The sequence below is a fragment of the Berghia stephanieae genome, chromosome 7 (genome assembly GCF_034508935.2).
Source record: "Berghia stephanieae isolate SIO BIC M18660-M18661 chromosome 7, UCSD_Bste_1.3, whole genome shotgun sequence".
Classification (NCBI taxonomy): Eukaryota; Metazoa; Mollusca; class Gastropoda; order Nudibranchia; family Aeolidiidae; genus Berghia; species Berghia stephanieae.
This window is the reverse complement of record NC_088366.1, coordinates 23,790,672-23,810,671: the sequence shown is the minus strand read 5'-3', so window position 1 is coordinate 23,810,671 and position 20,000 is coordinate 23,790,672. Positions and strand designations below refer to the sequence as shown.

The following is a 20,000-nucleotide window of genomic DNA, read 5'->3' as shown; positions in this document are numbered from 1 at the left end:
TCCATCAGAAAAAGGCAAATGGGCTTTCTATGCTATTTGTAGCGATGAGGGCACATTGAAAGCCTAACACTCGGTGGTTACATACACATTGAGGGGAAAAGAGATCGTGTACGGCAATCGGAGGTTGACGTTTTTGACCAGTTTGAGGCTATTAACAAACAAAATCCCTACAAACTCCGAGTCCTTAAGGGAGCAGAGGACAGATCGTCGTGGTGAGTGTTTTTGTGTTTTAAGGGTTTTACGGCGCTTGCAACACATTAAGGTCATATTCAGCGCCAGTAAAAAGGAAGAAAATGGGATAGTAAAAAGTTCTAGAATTACAATAAAGCACCCAAGAAAAGGTAAGACAAGTGGAATTTGTTCAAATAGGAAACAGACGTAGATTCCAAGAGCACCCTATCAAAGTACTTAGTTTGAGGTCACCTAAAAGTTTCACCCAGACACCAGCACAAGATCCCACTCAGAGGAATACGCTCAAATGATTACAAATCATATGTTTAAAAAATAACAATACATAACCGAGAGATGATTTACAAGGAAAAAAGTATCATCTCCCAAAACTATAACTATACATTCGACTGTTTCCCTCCCAGCCAAGGACTCCGGCCAGGGTAAAGACAAAACCAAGTAATCTCATTCCAAGACAAAGACAGAAAGTAATTGAAAAACGGGTACATGGGGATAGAAGACACAGCAAGTACCTCCCTGCCCACTATGGGAGGTCGGAACACCACCCAGTTCGTCTTGGTGACAACGTGCATACAAGCGAAGGCCACTGATAAATAAGTAAGTACTGTATCGACTCTGGTTTGGGAATTCCCATTATTCTTTCTCAACCGGTGACCGACTAGGGTTGGTTTATACGAGAAGGAATTCAAATAAAATGGAATTCCCGATTATTGCGTAAACTTAATGGGTTTGAATTATTTCGACCACTGCTCGAATTGATTTCCTTTCATCGAATAATAAAAAAAAGACAAACGCCGGTTGTCGTCAATGACGCCGGTTGTCGTCAATGGATCAAAACATTTTTAAAAAACATTAAACACAAAATAAAAGTCACCAAAATTAAACAAAACAAAAAATATACCTAAACACGTAAAATGTACAATCGGCTATAGGCTACTCGCTTATAAGTTAATATTAAACTAACATATTACCACCCGACTAGTACTTATATGCAACCACTTAAACAAACAACCGAGACAACGAATGTATGATATCTGTATATTGATAGACATATGAAATAAGATAGGTATCTACCGCCTCAAAATGGTATTATGTCGGGCTAATTCAGATGCTGATAATTGAACTGATCTAAAATGTGAGTTTCTTTTTCACGAAACCCATCGGAAACCGCCTAAATCCGACGAAACCCGACAACGTTATGGGAAGTGGGCAGCAGTGGGGAATGGACTTGGGACTATGGGAGGAGGATATCAGAGGGAAATTAACCTGCTACTATGGGAGATTGATACCAGTGGGAATTGAAGCTGGACTACGGGAGGTGGGCGACCAGAGGAGAATTAACCTGAGACTATAGGAGTTGGGCACCAATAAGGAATGAACCTGGTCTTACGGGAGGTAGTTACCAGTGGTGAGTGAAGCTGGGAATATGGGATTTGGATACCAGTCGGGAGTGAACCCAGAAGGGTACTTCATTTTTCCGAAACCTTCCAAAGTTATGGGAAGTAAATAGCAGTGGGGAGTAAACCGGGGACTATGGGAGGAGGAAATCAGAGGGATACCAGTGGGAATTGAAGCCGGACTATTGGAGGTGGGCATCAATGGGGAACCTGGGACTACGAGAGGTAGATTATACCAGTGGAGAATGAAGCCGGGAATATGGGATTTGGACACCAGTGGAGAGTGAAACCAGATGGGTACTTCATTTTTCTGAAACATCCCGTAGAGTCCGATGTTCATTCTCCACTGGTATCCACTTCCCATAATCCTAGGTTCATTCCCCAATGGTGCTCGCCTACCATATTCATAACTTCGGTTCCTATAGGTAACCATTTCCCATAGTCTCAGGTACACTTCTCATTTGTTTCAACCTCAAATAGTCTCTCCACATTCTATCATCTTCCTTAGAATTGAGTTCGCTCTCCCCACGGGTGTATACCTCTCATTGTCCTAGCTTCAATCACCACCTCCCACAGTCCTAACTTCACTCCCCACTGGTATCCACCTCCCATCGACCCAGTTTCATTCTCCACTGGTTTCATCTTCCCATGTTCACTACCCACTTGCGTCCAATCCAGGTAGTCTCGGGTTCACTCTCCAAAGGGTGTTTTCATTCTCTGCCTTGCGTTCACTCTTTATTAGTGTCCACATCTCACAGTTCGGCGTTCACTCTCATTTTATTGTCATATAATCATTCCCCATTGCTGTCTATCTCCATTGTTCCTGGTTCATTGCCCACCTCACAGTTAGTTCTGGGCTCACTCCCCGTGGATGTCCCCTTACCATTGTCCCTGGTTTACTCCTCACTGCTGCCACCCCATTGGTACCATGATAGTCCCGGCTTCAAATCCCACTGGTATCCATCTCCCTCAATCCCTGGTTCATTTCCCGCTAATATCCTCCTCCCATAGTCCCAGGTTCACTCCCAACTGCTGCCCACTTCCCATAACTTTAGACGGTTTCGGAAAAAAAGAAATACTCTTCTGGGTTCACTACCCAAGGTGTCCTCCCATATTATTCCTCTTTACTGATATCTACCTATCTGGATCCGGTTCATTATCCATTGGTTCCCACCTCCTATAGTCTCAGGTTTATTCTCCCCTGATACCCACCTCCCATAGTCCCTCTTCACTTCCCTGAGTGCCTGGTTCATTCCTCACTACTAACCACTTCCCATAACTTCGGACGATTTCGGAAAAATGAAGTAGCCTTCTGGGTTCACTCCACATTGTTCTGGCTTCCACCTCCCCTATTCCCGGCTTCACTCACCTTTGTTATCTACCTCTCGTAGTCCCAGGTTCATTCTCCATTGGTGCCCATCTCCTGTAGTTTCGGGTTCATTCAATTTCCACTGGTATCCATTTTCCATAGTCCCAGGTACATTTCCCTCTTATATCTTCCTCCCATAGTCCCAGATTCACTCCCAACTGGTGTCCACTTCCCCATCTCACTGCTGTCCACTTCCGATAAATTTGGAAGTTTTCGGCAAGCTTCGCTGCAGGTTTCCCCTCACTGATGTCCAAATCACATAATATTCCCGGTTTTAACCTCCACTGGCATTTACCTCCCGTTGTCCTAGGTTCATTCCCCATTGGTGCCCACCTCCTATAGTCTCAGGTTCATTTTCCTCTGATGTCCTCCTGCCATAGTCCCAGGTTCACTCCCCACTGGTGTACACTTCCATCAGTCCCTGTTTCACTTCCACTGCTGCACAATTCCCATAACATTGTCGAGGTTCGGTGGGTTTCGACGGGTTTCGTAAAAAAAGAAACACCGATCTAAAATAATATGGGACTTGGACTAGGTTTCTGTCTTATAGAGGAGATTTCATAAAGAGACAAAATTCAAGATTCTTTATCACTGACCGTTTTGACATTAAATTCTCTTAGAATCTGGGTATTCTTAGAAGAAGAAGAAGAAGAAGAAGAAGAAGAAGAAGAAGAAGAAGAAGAAGAAGAAGAAGAAGAAGAAGAAGAAGAAGAAGAAGAAGAAGAAAAAGAAGAAGAAGAAGAAAAAGAAGAAGAAGAAGAAGAAGAAGAAGAAGAAGAAGAAGAAGAAGAAGAAGAAGAAGAAGAAGAAGAAGAAGAAGAAGAAGAAGAAGAAAAAACACATGCAAGATGAATTTAGTATTCGTCCTCGTATTTATTATTTTTTAAAGTTAAAGTTATTTATTTTCTTTGAAAGGTTGTGACGCTTTAAGCACGCATACATGCCGGGACAGTAAACCAACAATATCATAAATATGATAATGAAGATGATGATGCTGGTGGTGGTGGTGATGATGATGATGATGATGATGATGATGATGATGATGAGGAGGAGGAGGATGATGATGAGGATGATGATGACGATGTTGATAAAGATGGTGATATGATGATGATGATGCTGATGATGATGAAGATGACAATGATGATTCATGATGATATCCGTGGGCACTTAGCATAAAAATTATCAAAATGAGAGGTGCAAAGTTAAATCTAACGGCCATTCACAATGTGCAGACTAAAGAAATTGATAAACAAAATCAAACCATTGAGAACTCAAATTAATGCTGTAAACAAATGATGATGATGATGATGATGATGATGATGATGATGATGATGATGATGATGATGATGATGATGATGATGATGATGATGATGATGATGATGATGATGATGATGATAATAATAATAATAATAATAATAATAATAATAGTATTATAATAATAATAATAATAATAATAATAATAATATAATAATAATAATAATAATAATAATAATAATAATAATAATAATAATAATAATAATAATAATAATAATAATAATAACAATAATAATAATAATAATACGATGATGATAATGATGATGACGATGATAATGATGTTGACGATAATGATGATAATGATGATGATGACGATGATGATAATACTTTAAAAAGAACATCATTTACAGTATGTGGGTCTCTATTTTCAATTATTTGCCAGCTGTATATCAAACAAACACACACACACTCTCTCTCTCTCTCTCTCTCTCTCTCTCTCTCTCTCTCTCTCACACACACACACACACACACACACACACACAATCAAACCCCCATCCACACACGCACAACCACTCATACACATATAGCTTGTTTTTGTTTTTGAGGGTTTTACGGCGCTTGCAACACATTAAGGTCATATCAGCGCCAGTAAAAAGGAAGAAAATGGGATAGTAAAAAGTTATAGAATTACAATTAAAGCATAAAAGAAAAGGTAAGACAAAGAGGAACTGGTTCAAATAGGGAACAGATGTAGATTCCAAGAGCACACCGTCAAAGTACTTAGTTTGAGATCACCTAAAAGTCTCATCGAGACACAAGCACAGGTCCCAACTAAGAGGAATACAATCAAATGTGTACCAATCATATATCATAATATGTAAACTATACATAAGACAATGCATAACAGAGAGATGATTTACAAGGAAAAAAATATCATCTCCCAAAACTATAACTATACATTCGACTGTTTCCCTCCCAGCCAAGGAACTCCGGCAAGGATCAGGACAAAACTAAGTTTGTTTGTTTGTTGCTTTAGGTCTCTTCCAACACAATTGAGGTTATATGAGAGACCGCTGAAACAAAAAAAACAAGCAATCTAACAAAAATAGTACAAATGTAAATCAAAATCATAACCTAAAGATGTCATAAGCTAAATTATAAATAACCATGAACAAACAGGCAGAAGATTTACAGAAAAAAAATATCCCTGTCAAAAATACAATCACAAACCAAAGAAGCAGGATAGGCTAGTAAAGAGAAGAAGAAACGACATCACTATCGGATCTTACACCCATGCGAACATCATAGGTATATGATTCAAGGGTGATGCTCCCATCCAACCACCCGCCAAAACTAAGTAATCTCATTCCAAGGCAATGACAGGAAACAATTGGAAAATGGGTATGGGGGAATAGAAGACACAGCATGTACCTCCCTGCCCACTATGGGAGGTCAGGATCCCCACCCAGATACACATATAGATATATAGTAAATATTTCCAATGAGTATTCATTCAGACATTGAAATATGACAATGAAAATTGACAATAATAATAATAATAATAAAGCTGATCTCTGTAAGGATATTCAATTCTTTTTAAAATGGATTTAAATCAAACAAGTAATTTTTCCCCCCCCATTGAAATAAATATGAAAACAAAACACTCATTTAAAAAATTGCATTTGAGCTGATCCGCAATTAATAACACGTTTAAGAGCTCTTCAAGTTTTAAAAATATCCTGGTGACGGAACAGCATATATTTTAAAACATAGGAAGAGACATGCAGACTATCAGGCGCTTGTTTAATTTCAGATATAGAAAACAATGCATTATTCCAAGGAGACGTCCGACTTGTCTTTTTGTTTGCGCCAGTAAAAAGGAAGAAAATGGGATAGTAAAAAGTTCTAGAATTACAATTAAAGCACCCAAGAAAAAATAAAGACAAAGGGGAACTGAGAACAAATAGGGATCAGATGTAGATTCCAAGAGCATACCACCAATGTACTTAGTTTGAAATCACCTACAAGTCTCATCCAGACACAAGCACAAAATCCAACAAAGAGGAACACACTCAAATGCTTACATTATACATTCAAAATAATAATAATAATACATAACAGAGAGATGATTTACAAGGAAAAAATATCACCTCTCAAACAATACCTATGCATTTGACTGTTTCCCCTCACAGCCAGGGCCAGGAAAAAAACCAAGTAATCTCATTCCAAAACAAAGACAGAAAGCATGTTGGAAAACAGACATAAGGGGATAGAAGACACAGTATGGACCCTCCTGCCCGCTATGGGAGGTCAGGATCCCCACCCAGGAAATAGACATTCATGATTCTGAATCATTAGTTGGTTACAAAACTGATCATTGCAATTAGAAATTTTGATTGCGCCAAATGCAAATCATACATTATATCAACATGTGTGAGCAATTATACTTATACTTATCTGTGGCTAACATGTAATAGTTGGTTTAGTCATATTTGTTACAGGACTGTTTGACAGCTTGAAAACCCACAAGGATATAGGATATTCAATATCTTCACTGGGATGCAAACTCGCAACGTCTTTAGCAAGATGCAAAATTGCTGATAAGTGCTCTGTCATTGGTTTGCTCTGTTAAAGTCTGTATCATGCTCAGTTTTAGAGATAACAAAGTCACGGCTCAATCCACTCTCTTGGCTCACATTAAAAGATAACAAAACATATTCTGGTTATTCCCCTATAAAAGTACATATTAAATATGCATTTCTTTGAATAAACCGTCACCAAGAATGATTGATTTCCATGTTTGTCGAATCTACTTGCTGCACAGACCCGTACTTGTTGTAAAGTAAGCAGAAGAAGATTTCAAGAGCAATACATCTTTGAGTGTGCTAGAGACTACTTGAAAGTCCAGCGAGAAACGAACATGTGATCACTTCATGAGAGATACAATAATATCATTACAAAATACGTACCTGGACTAGAGGGATAGAGAACCCTACCAGAAGCCCCATCAATTGTAACCAATAACATTTTAATAACCGATGGCTATTTGATTTGTCAGAGCAGTCAAGGGTCATCAAACATAAAAATACTATATTAAAAAAATATATATATATTACTTACTTACTTATCTGAACCAGCGACCACCTGAGCTCTAGCCCTTCGGTCTTGTACCATGAAGTTAGACGTCTTTTGTAGTTGTTCCAGGTGACTATAAAGTGTGTTACTGATGCTTGGATTTGGTGGGAGGAATATATATATATATATATATATATATATATATATATATATATATATATATATATATATATATATATATATATATATATATATATATATATATATATATATATATATATATATATATAATATATATATATATATATATATATATATATAAAAGCTTCGTGTTTTCTCTCTTAATGAAAAATTCACAGTAGTTGAAAACGCAAAATGTGTAAATGATGCATAGTTATATTGGTACCAATTAGATTTATACAAATAAAATAAATCCCAACACCTATTAGATAAGATTATCTGAGGGGTCCCATGTGTACATAAACGCAAAATAAATATTTCCATTACACTAAAAGAGTTGAGAAAATTCAAAAGCAAACGTTAAGAAAATTCCAAACAAACAGATGAAGTCTATTTCTATATATATATATAATAAGAAAAGGAATTCAGTAATTAACACTCCATTATTTTTTACATAATAATACACAGACACACTCACACACTGACACATACAAATTTACAACATTTATTTTCACAGCCTTCATCAAACACGAGATTATTCCTTAATAGTCTTCAACAGTCGTAATGTCACTTCCTTCCTTATGACGCATGGTAACTTAGTAACACTGGCTCTAAACTATCGGAACAATGGCGGACGCCGTATGAAATATTTATCCGGCGAGCTTAAACGCGTATCCAGAGGAAAAAAACCCCATAAATTTGATCGTGTTTTGACTTTTACACATTCTTATCACAAGGCATATGAAAAGGGAATGAAAAGTTCTAGCCAGCATGAAGAATAAAAAGTAATGATTTTCTTTGTTTAGAACCAAGATGGCCGCCATTGCCGGGCGCGTGACATCAGACTACTGAATCCAATTGTGAGCCTGAATTTCTTGCCAGCCATAGTGTCTTTCCTTACATATGGTTACAGACCAAACTCTTTAAAGAAGAGAGCAATAGCTGCAATCTACTTGGAACTTGCATTGTAACGTAAATAAAAAAGAAAGAGACATCATCCAAGTTGGAGTAAATCAAAACCCTTCTGAAGGGGTGTGCTTGATTGTATTGATTAGTCAAAATGTTCCATACCAATTACTGCACTAATAAACTTGTAAAATAAAGGTGTTCCAGATTTTCTTCTATAAATATTTTGGTTTTTGAAATGCTTGCAATACTTCTAGGTCATGTTAGCAAGATAAGACAAAAAGTGTTATGGAATGCTGAACAGATCTTAGATCTGCACTGAAAAGCACTACAGAAAAAAAAGAAAGAAAAAGAGGACTAGTATAAACTCCATGGGATATCTATTTATAATCTAGAAACAGCTTAAAGTCTCTGTCAGGCATTTACTACGTGGTTCCCCAAAAAGGATATACTCAGTGCTGACAAAGTATATCAATAAAAATTATGTAGCTGTTGTTTTGTTTGTTTTGTTTTTAAGAGTTTTACGGCGCTTGCAACACATTAAGGTCATATCAGCGCCAGTAAAAAGGAGGAAAATGGGATAGTAAAAAGTTCTAGAATTACAATTAAAGCACAAAAGAAAAGGTTAGACAAATGGGAATTGGTTCAAGTAGGGAACAGAAGTAGATTCCAAGAGCACACCGTCAAAGTACTTAGTTTGAGATCACCTAAAAGTCTCATCCAGACACAAGCACAGGTCCCACTAAGAGGAATACACTCAAATGTTTACAAATCATATAATATAATATGTAAACTAAACATAAGACAATGCATAACAGAGAGATGATTTACAAGGAAAAAAAATATCATCTTCCAAAACTAAAACTATAAATTTGACTGTTTCCCTCCCAACCAAGGAACTCCGGCCAGGGCCAGGACAAAACCAAGTAATCTCATTCCAAGACAATGACAGGAAACAATTGGAAAACGGGTTGGGGGGATAGGAGACACAGCATGTACCTCCCTGCCCACTATGGGAGGTCAGGATCCCCACCCAGGTAGCTGTTGTCATCTCGCATTCGCAGAAGAAATATTCATAATCAAACAAACTTTCAACACCCAAGTTGTTCAAAGTGGGCAAATTGGGGGTTAATAATCTTGCCCAAGGAATAATATGAAAGTACTTGAAGCAATGCTCCAACGAAGGACCTCCCAGGTCACAGTGCAATGCCTTAACCACTCAACCATACCCCCCCCCCCCCACCACATATCCATAATTAACGTTACGACATCTAAAAGGAAAAAAAATTTAAAAGGAAAAAAAAATATCCATCTTAGCTGAGGAATCCCAGCCAGGGTTAAGGCAAAGTAATCTCAATCTACACAAATTCAGAAAGGAATATGGCAGTTGCAAACAAAAATAAGGGCAAAACAGTGCTTCTCTCGCCCAATAATGAGGAGTAAAAAGGCTCAACCCCAGGAACCAATTTGATTTTTTATTTGTTTGTTGCTTTAGGTCTCTTCCAACACAATTGAGGTTATATGAGAGACCGCTGAAACAAAAAAACAAGCAATCTAACAAAAATAGTACAAATGTCAATCAAAATCATAACCTAAAGATGTTGTTTGTTTGTTTTTAAGGGTTTTACGGCGCTTGCAACACATTTAGGTTATATCAGCGCCAGTAAAAAGGAAGAAAATGGGATAGTAAAAAGTTCTAGAATTACAATTAAAGCACCCAAGAAAAGTAAGACAAAGGGGAACTGAGAACAAATAGGGATCAGATGTAGATTCCAAGAGCATACCACCAATGTACTTAGTTTGAAATCACCTACAAGTCTCATCCAGACACAAGCACAAAATCAAACAAAGAGGAATACACTCAAATGCTTACATTATTCATTCAAAATAAAAATAATAATACATAACAGAGAGATGATTTACAAGGAAAAAAATATCATCTCCCAAAACAATAACTATGCATTTGACTGTTTCCCTCCCAGCCAGGATTCCGGCCAGTGCCAGGATAAAACCAAGTAATCTCATTCCGAGACAAAGACAGAAAGCATGTTGGATAACAGATATAAGGGGATAGAAGACACAGTATGTACCTCCCTGCCCGCTATGGGAGATAACCTAAAGATATCATAAGCTAAATTATAAATAACTAAGAACAAACAGGCAGAGGATTTACAGGAAAAAAAATATCCCCTGTCAAAAATACAATCACAAACAAAGAAGCAGGATAGGCTAGTAAAGAGAAGAAGAAACGACATCACTATCGGATCGTACACCCATGCGAACATCATAGGTATATGATTCAAGGGTGATGCTCCCATCCAACCACCCGCGAACCAATTTGACAAATGTCAGAGAAATTATTAATGCCTCTTCTACTATTCTTTCATTTCACTATCAAATAAATAATGACACTGATGACCTAAACTGTCCACAGCAAACTGGAACTGTCAACAGCAGCAGCCAATAGTGTGTTGTTTGTTTTTATTTATGAGCTTTGCGATGCATTAAGGTAATTTTTCAGCGCCAGTAAAAAGGAAGAAAATGAGATAGTAAAAAAAGTTCTAAAATTACAATCTAAGCACCCAAGAAAAAGTAAGACAAAGGGGAATTAGTCCAAATAGGAAACATATGTAGATTCCAAGAGCACACTATCAGTGTACTTAGTTTGAGATCACCTAACTTTCTCATCTTGTCAAAAGAACAGGTCCCACACCAAGAGAAACACACTCAAATGTTTACAAATCATATATACGGTATGTAAAACATAAATAATACAGCGATAACAGAGAGATGACTTACAAGACAAGAAAATATCATCTTCCAAAGCTCTAACTTTATATATATATATATATATATATATATATATATATATATATATATATATATATATATATATATATATATATATATATATATATATATATATATATATATATATATATATATGGGCTCCATTCAAGGTGCTCTTGATCTTCTCCACTTTATACTTATACACTGTTATGTACCATAGAAACTCAATATTTATGATCAATAACTTTTTTGTTTGTTTGTTGCTTTAGGTCTCTTCCAACACAATTGAGGTTATATGAGAGATCGCTGAAACAAAAAAACAAGCAATCTAACAAAAATAGTACAAATGTAAATCAAAATCATAACCTAAAGATATCATAAGCTAAATTATAAATAACCAAGAACAAACAGGCAGAAGATTTACAGAAAAAAAAATATCCCCTGTCAAAAATACAATCACAAACCAAAGAAGCAGGATAGGCTAGTAAAGAGAAGAAGAAACGACATCACTATCGGATCGTACACCCATGCGAACATCATAGGTATATGATTCAAGGGTGATGCTCCCATCCAACCACCCGCTGATCAATAACTTAAAAGTGTTTACGTCAACTTCAATATATTACACAATATACATAATAATATCAACTATTTACAGGGAATCACAAAGTAAATGCAATAATCAGTATCAAAAAGTTCATGGCCAAACATGAACATCCAAATTTTACATAAAATCAAATTATTTTTTGGAAAGAACCCATTCTAAAATTTTAACCCTTTACCAACAGAAGTGAAAATCCGAATTTCTTCCACGATTTACCGATATATAACTGCAGAAGATGCAACTTTGGCTTAAATGCCTGAATAACATCGTTGTTGCTCTTCCTTCAATGAAAATAGTTATACATATATGACTCAAAGTGCCAACCTGGTATTATTTTGGGAGGAATAAGATGATGAGGTCATATCTTAATGTGAAAGAAATCATTCAGGTCAATCGTCTTGGTGCTTGTTGGTACATAAGGCTGCAACTATGCTCCTCTGATGCACCCTGTTCAGGGCCATCTTCTTCAGTTACTGCCATGACAGCCCTGTCTCTCTCACCACTCTCCCCATCAATCTTCTCAAATTAACCTTTGGTCATTCAACCTTTCTTTTTCCACAGAGTTCCAATATTGATCCCGCCTGGTTATATTTAGTCACTTTTCTGAGTGTGTATCAAATCCAATGAAATTTCCTCTTCGACACCAATTCTCATGTTGAGCACTGGTTGGTTTTCTTCCAAAGTTCACTATCATAGATTTTGTCAGTCCATTTGATTTTCAACATAGATTGTAATTATTTGTTGATAAAAACTTGAATTTTATTTGAGATCACTTTTGTCACACTCCAGGTTTATAAGTATAAAAGGACTGATTTGACGTTTGAGTTTAAATTTCCCGATCTCAGTCTCAGTATGAGTATATATAATATTATTGCACTTAATTTTCAAATCAGTATAAGGACAATGAAGGCTTACAATATATAGTTTTTTCAATTCTGCAAAACGATAATTTAAATGAATATTAATATTTTTGAAGTTTCTAAAACGATTTTAATCTCAAGAATGAAATTCTTTCACTTAAGCCAAAAATGTTTAAAATTTAACCTATAATTAATTGTTTACAATGTTGAGTATACCACGAGAAAATACCAGAAGGAGACTGTTGGTCACATAATGTAGAATACATTCGAATCTCTTCTTCTGTGAAGGATCATGTCAATACAACATTTTAAAAACAATTTCTAAATATAATTGTAAGTTTTACATGTATTGTCTTGCAGAGATATACAAATTCGATTAGTCACATGTTTAATGTCAAGTCCTTTTGAACTCTCTCTCTCTCTCTCTCTCTCTCTCTCTCTCTCTCTCTCTCTCTCTCTCTCTCACTCTCTTTCTCTCTCTCACTCTCATGGTATATTTCCCTCCTGAATACATCAAACACCAAAGAGACATCATCTTAACCCCATTTCCTCTCCCTTTCACACTCCCGGCACTCTCCCTCCACTGCCATAAAATGAATATTGAGGAGACTGTGGCTGTGACTGCTGCAAGTGTCTATGGCGAAGATGATGATGTTTAGACGGTGCCTTCTTCCGCTTGGGTCGACTCCTCGTCCTATAGTATTGATTAAATAAAAACAGGGCTACCAATGCCGTCCCGACGACTGCTATAACAGGAAACACTGTCGTTGTTTTGTCTCCTCTGAGTAAATGGGGTGGGATACCCCCCATCAAATTGCTGGAACCAAACCCATTCCCGATATCACCACCATCACCAGCAACACCTTGACCACCGGCTAGTCCTAGATTTCCAGCTTGTTGAGCAGCTGCTGCTAGGGCCAGGTCAGCTTGATTTGGCTGTAAGGCTGGTCCATCCAAATCTATGGAGAGCAGTTTCTGCGGCTGGTACAGATTTCTGAAATGGAAACAAATGGGAACAAAATAACGACCCATGATGCATATTATGTGCACTTAGGTTATGATGATTACGATCATGATGCTGATGATGATAATGATGATGAATATGATGATGATGATGATGATGATGATGATGATGATAATGATGATTATATGTGATCATCGTGATCATCGTGATCATCATCATCATCATGACAATATTATTATAGCTAATTTATGCCTTTTGTGCTGGGCTCCATTCAAAATTCAAGCAGTCTTTAGAAAATAAATTACAATTCTATACTGATGCAGACACTTCAAATACAAAATGAGTTTTACTAGCTAAGGTTACCTTTTAGATTGAGGACCACTCTACAAAATAATCACAAGTGGTTTTTTTTGTTGTTGTTGTTGTTGTTTTTTTTTGAAAATATCAAAAGTCCATTAATTAAAGTGTGTAAAACAAATAATCTAAGAGATGTCCGGCATGAAAACCATACATTCTGTTCATTATTCAACTATGCATGATAATAAGTTAAACAACAATTTTTCCACTTCGACACAAGTTTTTAATAGTTTGTGTCTTTTGAAACAATGCACTATCCTTTTTTTAATGTATTAGACGTATTCCTTCAGAGCCATAAGTCCATCGGAGACAGAGTTAATCCCAATTTCATAGCTTTTAATGAGCAACAATTGCTTGCTCCCTTTGGATAGGATGCTGGTCTATAGCAAGGTATTTTTCATTTTTCACCAAATTCACAGACCTAGCTACTCAATTTCTTCTGGGAGGACACAGGGGGTCAGAAATCTCAACTTCAACCAGGATCAACCTCAGTTTTTTGTGTGTGAAGCAAATGCCCCACCAACTGATCTATTTTGACCCCTTTTAAATGTTTTAATGTTCCTCCACATCCTATTTAGGGTTATAATATGCTAAATGCAGAAGCATGCTGGCCAAACTATCAAGCCTGTGGTAGCCAAAGTGTTAATGTTTTTTTCAAGTAACAAAAGCAATAATAATTTCATGTGCCCTAAAAACTTTTTTTTTCCAATACTTACGAAGGTGCTGACTTATTGATGGGGTGTGGTTGTGCCCATGCCAGAGAGGGACAGGGAGGAATGGGACGAGGACTGACCACACCTAAATTGCCTTGGATCACCTTGGAGTACCGATGTAAATGGTTACCTAGGGGAATCAATTGTACAAATGGATATTTCATTGGTCCATGAAGATGTTATATTGGATATTAAACAAATAAAACTACAAAACAAAACAAAAAAAAAAAAATCTTGGAAAAAATTTACAGAACTAATAAATTTAAGAATTTTGAATTTTAAGGAACAAATAACAGATTGATGTGGTAGATCACTTTTTTAATAGCTGTGTGTACAACCAATATAGTGAGATTCCGATTGGATATGACATCATATAAATGTTAATACACAACGCTGAAAAAATAATTGTCACAGCCTCAGCAGCAAAAACTATTGTAGATGAGAGCAGACTGATTCCTACCTTCCATCCGTTGAGGCATGCCATCTGTGATCGGTGGGAGATCTAATTTCTTTAGTTGTGAAAAAACAGGGGGCATGTTCTTATGGGCAGTGTATTCCAGCAGGGCACTCATTAACCAGAAACAATCTGAAGGAAAAAAAATACCAATATCATGAAGCTTTTAAGTAGTCTTTCAGAGCCGGTTTCTATAACATGAAACGGACAATAGCAATTGCTTGCTATTCTATCGCAAAATCTATCATGAAGCTTAATAATCATCAATATCAGTCTTGTTTTTCTTTTTAAATTTATCAATTTAGAATTCTTGGACTTTTACTTTTAGAATACAACAAGAGTTCCAATTACAAACAACTTTGAGATAGTTTGTATTTGGAACAGGTTACAGATTCTTAACGCAAACATGGTAGAATCCTTTTACTGTACACCCAGAGTAACTTTAATTTAATTATTTCTGCTTGAAAAGATTCACTCTACATTGTTTTGGCTGAAAAAGTGGCTTGATATTTAGACCTCAGTATGTATTTGTGTGAACAATCATAATGATTCAACATCTTATGATACTTAGATTCCATTGACTTTAATTGAAGTGTAAACTTGAAACATAGAGATAAAAACTTCTTAAAACAAAAGGATAAAAATTTGTCTAATTCTTACATTGAAAAAAAAGGCTTTCCCCATAATCCACAATTAAGGGGGAAGGGAGGTGGGAAGATAAATATTAGTATATTTACTGTCAATATACAGCAATGACAATAATACTTTTATTTTCATGAATCTAAGCGTATTTAATTTCCTTTTGGTTGCCTTTTGTCCACAAAAGGGTTTTTAAAAAAATGAAATCATGCAATGACAGAATACATAAATATTTAAAGAGTAGCTACTTAGACCTTGCCTTATAAGCTACACAGAGGAAGACAATCTTTTATCTATAAAATTTAATTTTCTTATAGGCATGTAAATGCTCATTTTTCAAAAAGTCTGACGATTTTTATTCATTATGGTCCAAACAATTATTGTGTAATTCATACTCTGTTTTTAACAGATGCATCAATTGCCTTGATATTCGAACTGCTATTGATGCAAGTCTCAGGCATCTTAAAAATATAGGTAATCCGTAAGAAAACAACTGGCGAAAAAAAAATTCAACTTACTTAATGACCTATCTAGGTCTAGGACAGGGAAACAATAACGATAACAATGCCAACAATCCCGTCGGGAAAAAAATCAAGGGGACTTCATACATCTGAGTAATTGCATTATTCTCAATTCAATTTTTCAGTTTGGAATTTTGTCTCCGCTCCGAATAACAAAGATAGATATCAAGTAGCGAGAAGATTACACATCCATGACCTGTGACCTTAGTTGATGAAAGTAGTTTCACGATGCAGGGTGCAATGCTCATCCAAAAACGCAGTTGCAGAAATTCGACATTTTGGTATTTTCCCAGTCTAAAATTAGACTGACACAATCGTAGTGAAGTACGATCTATTATTAGGCTTTGGCGTTCCCATGAAAGATCAAAGGGTTTCAATGTTGACAGTTGAAAGGCTGAATACTGAAAATCAGCTTATGGGTTAAAAATTCCCTGGCCTGTTCTTAACATTAAAATGATCACTTTAATCATGAATATCTCCTCAGTCCATCTAAACCAAAACAAACCTTTCTGCTTGTGACTAGTATCCAGACAGTTGGAATCCCCATACAAAACGACCCTGCCTGATCCCAGATCTTGAAGCTGACCTTGGCCTTGGTTCGTTTGGTACAAACCCAGAATGGGAACATCTTTTGCTTCCCGAGTTGACGCTTTCATTACCTCATAACCTAAAAGGTATGGAAAGTAATAATGGCCTAACTACATAAAATAAGTTTTGGTTGTGAGTCAAATTTAAGCAGCTTTATTTTCATCGTTTAAAAATAATTATCTCGTTCAATTTTAAGATAAACATGCAAAATAATTACGTCTTGACACCATCATGTATTTTTCAAAGTTAACAGATGACTGTCTCAATTCTCTACAAATGAAAATGTCAATATTCCCAAAACCTAAACTCAATTTGTAGCATGTCCTAAACCATTATCGCTCAGTCAAATATGGACATATTTAATCATATTTGGTGTTTAATTAAAGGTAATGAATGACATCAATTGCTAATAAATGTGTCTCAAATATACTTCTATACCAAACTGGAGACTTAAGCCATATGCATTTGTCTGACATGGCGTTTTTTTTAAAGAAAAAAAAATTCCAAATTTTGCAAGCTAAAAACAGCAAAATTTGCACACAATAAATTGCAACAAATTTGCAAAATTTGCGCTTAATTTTTCCTAAAAACCCATAATTAGTTTGTGAAAGAGAAAGGTATTTGTTTGTTTTTAAGGGATTCACGGCACTTGCAACAAATGTAAGGTCATATCAGTGCCAGTCAAAAGGAAGAAAATAAGATTGTAAAAAAGAAAATACACTTGATTAATTATCTTTCACGTTCTACACGAGCTATCAAATTAAAACAAAGGATAAAATTTGTCTTTTTAAGATAATCATTATTTTTTGTTTTTTTTCTGAGCAAAATCTCGAAATTTGCACACAAAAAAATTCAGATTTTGAAAATAAAATTTGCAGATTTTGCGGCCACAATGTAGCAATGACTATGAACATTTTTGTTTTCTATTTTTGTAGGAAATACTTCTCGTAAATCAAAGCCCTATCTCCACTGAGTAAAAATCTTTTTGAATTTTGAAAATCCATTAATATATAACAAAGTTATGCAGTTTCAAAGGTGTCATTTATTTGGATGACTCACAAAGAGAAAAATATGGGACACTTTTTCTGCGTTTTATTCTGGTTTCTGGCTATATCTCGTGGAATTTCCAATTCATACAAGTCACCTTTATAGCGTCCTTTTGCACAGTCACTATTACAACATCCATCACTGCCTATGGCACAGTAGCCCACTTGTTAATACCCAGGTGGAGTGAGACGATGTGTAAGTTAATTAACCGAGGACACATTGTTGGAGGTAAAGTTTTTTAAATGTTGGCATCCATCTGATCACTTAACACCTTCAATAATGCTGAAATATTAAAAGTAAATTCAATCTGAAGATACAATTTTCGAGTTAATGACAATTCCAAAATAAAATAAATATAATTCATATTGGTGTAAAAATACCTTGGTTTTTCAACGTTTCAGTGAGTAGAAGTCCTTCCTTTGGAAATTTAGCAATGCTTGTACCTGATGCATAATACACTGTGGGTGGAGAAAATACATAATGATGGTTTTATTCTCATCAAAATAAATACATAAATAAATAAATAATTAAATAAATAAATAAATAAATAAATAAATAAATAAATAAATATAAGTAAGTTATGTTGAGCGACTTGAATCGCAATTTTATATCAGTAATACATTTGTGACCAATCGTCTTAAGCCAGTGTTATGCCAGGATGAACCTGCATAAAACTAAAATTTAAGCTTCATCACCACAAGTGAATAATAACAGACAGGAGGGGAAATGACCTGAACATAATAGCATAGTAACTTACTGTCATGGTTAGCCAACTTGAAGTCTCCTTCGTACACCGCGTCACTAAAGGCCAAAAGAGAGAAAAAAATTGATTGCCAATTATAGTGAAGAGCACATAAGCAAAAAAAAAAAAAGAATTTTTTTTGTTGTTGTTTTTTTTTTTTGGTATAAATTTGTTACAAAAATATTTGTAAACAGCACAAAGCCTTTCCAAATCCAACTTTCGCAGGATCTAAAACTATTAAAAACATAGTACAGTCCACTCTGGATAATCACAATCCCTTGGGATTAGCAAAACTGTTGCGGTTAACTGAAGTTGCAATTAACTGAAGTTGAGTGTCCTGTCTACCATTGCAACATTTTATACATATATGGTAAATCCAAACCAGATTTTGTAAACATTTGTGTAAACACCACAGACTGAGCAATTTGATTGAAACAAAAACCATAATCAGCCCTGTTTAGATTTTGACAAGCAAAAGCTGCTTTGATGCAAGCCAACATTTTATTCAGATTGGATTAACTTCCACTCTTTTGTTCTCAACATGCTTAAGAGTCAAAGAGATTAGACAGTAAGCTCTCACCAAACCCGTTGGTCACAATGCACATTAATCAATCCCCCAAAAAAGGATATTGCTCACTCTCTCCTTACATCTATTATTGATGTCTACCTGTTGTCTAGACTATGCCCAGCCCCCTCGCCTCCCATCTTATGGTCACAGATGACCACACAAACCAAGACTGCAAAGCCCGTCCTCTTTTGTCTCAAATAGAGTGGTGAAACACTACTGTAGCATAAAACACCGCTCACTCTCGATTCTTGAACCTGTCATGATTTCGCCCATGATGAAATATAATGAGATTTTGTTTGATTTATTTCTTGAATTTACCATTTTTTGACTGTATAAAGATTCTTCCAAGTCCTGTTTGATACAATGTCAGCAATTCTTTGATTCTGAAGTCACATGACCTTAGTCCACCAGTAAACAGCAATTAAGTAAATGACACTTAAATCAAAATTAAAGGGGATTATTTAGTGACAAAAATCAGACTCATGCATAAGTAGTACGATTGACTCTTATCAATGAGTTGCCTCCCTTATGTCATTCAATCAGAAAATCTCGGTTTACAAATAATACTGGCAATGTACTACTCATTACTGATAAAAGACTGATCAGAATTTATGAAGTCAAACATGTGCAATATCAATTTTCAGAGAGAAAAATGTGTCCATGTAAACATCACAACACCTAACTGGAATCAGTTCTTTTTTTGATTGATCATTAGAATGAAGGCTAAAACTTAAGGAAAAACAATTACATTTCAAACTGTTTTCCCCATGATCAAAATTATTC

General features: G+C 35.8%; 1 protein-coding gene and 1 long non-coding RNA gene across 3 annotated transcripts in view; both read right to left on the bottom strand.

Moving 5' to 3' along the window:
- Positions 1 to 7,664: 7,664 nt before the first annotated feature.
- LOC144976912 (uncharacterized) lies at positions 7,665 to 11,226 on the bottom strand. Its single transcript, XR_013646186.1, has 2 exons — positions 10,486 to 11,226; positions 7,665 to 9,962 (listed from the first exon to the last, which is right to left on the bottom strand). It is a non-coding gene; the product is annotated as an uncharacterized LOC144976912 (long non-coding RNA).
- A 1,844-nt stretch (positions 11,227 to 13,070) lies between these two features.
- Positions 13,071 to 20,000, bottom strand: part of LOC144976910 (membrane-bound transcription factor site-1 protease-like) — a 149,010-nt gene continuing 142,080 nt past the window's right edge. For both annotated transcript variants that reach the window (XM_078921512.1, XM_078921511.1), the window contains exons 25-30: positions 18,665 to 18,708; positions 18,288 to 18,365; positions 16,778 to 16,939; positions 15,119 to 15,244; positions 14,662 to 14,788; positions 13,071 to 13,618 (exon numbers count right to left, since the gene is read on the bottom strand). In XM_078921512.1, the coding sequence (XP_078777638.1) occupies positions 13,183 to 13,618; positions 14,662 to 14,788; positions 15,119 to 15,244; positions 16,778 to 16,939; positions 18,288 to 18,365; positions 18,665 to 18,708 (973 nt within the window). In that variant the 3' untranslated portion in view covers positions 13,071 to 13,182. The remainder of the gene's footprint in view (positions 13,619 to 14,661; positions 14,789 to 15,118; positions 15,245 to 16,777; positions 16,940 to 18,287; positions 18,366 to 18,664; positions 18,709 to 20,000) is intronic.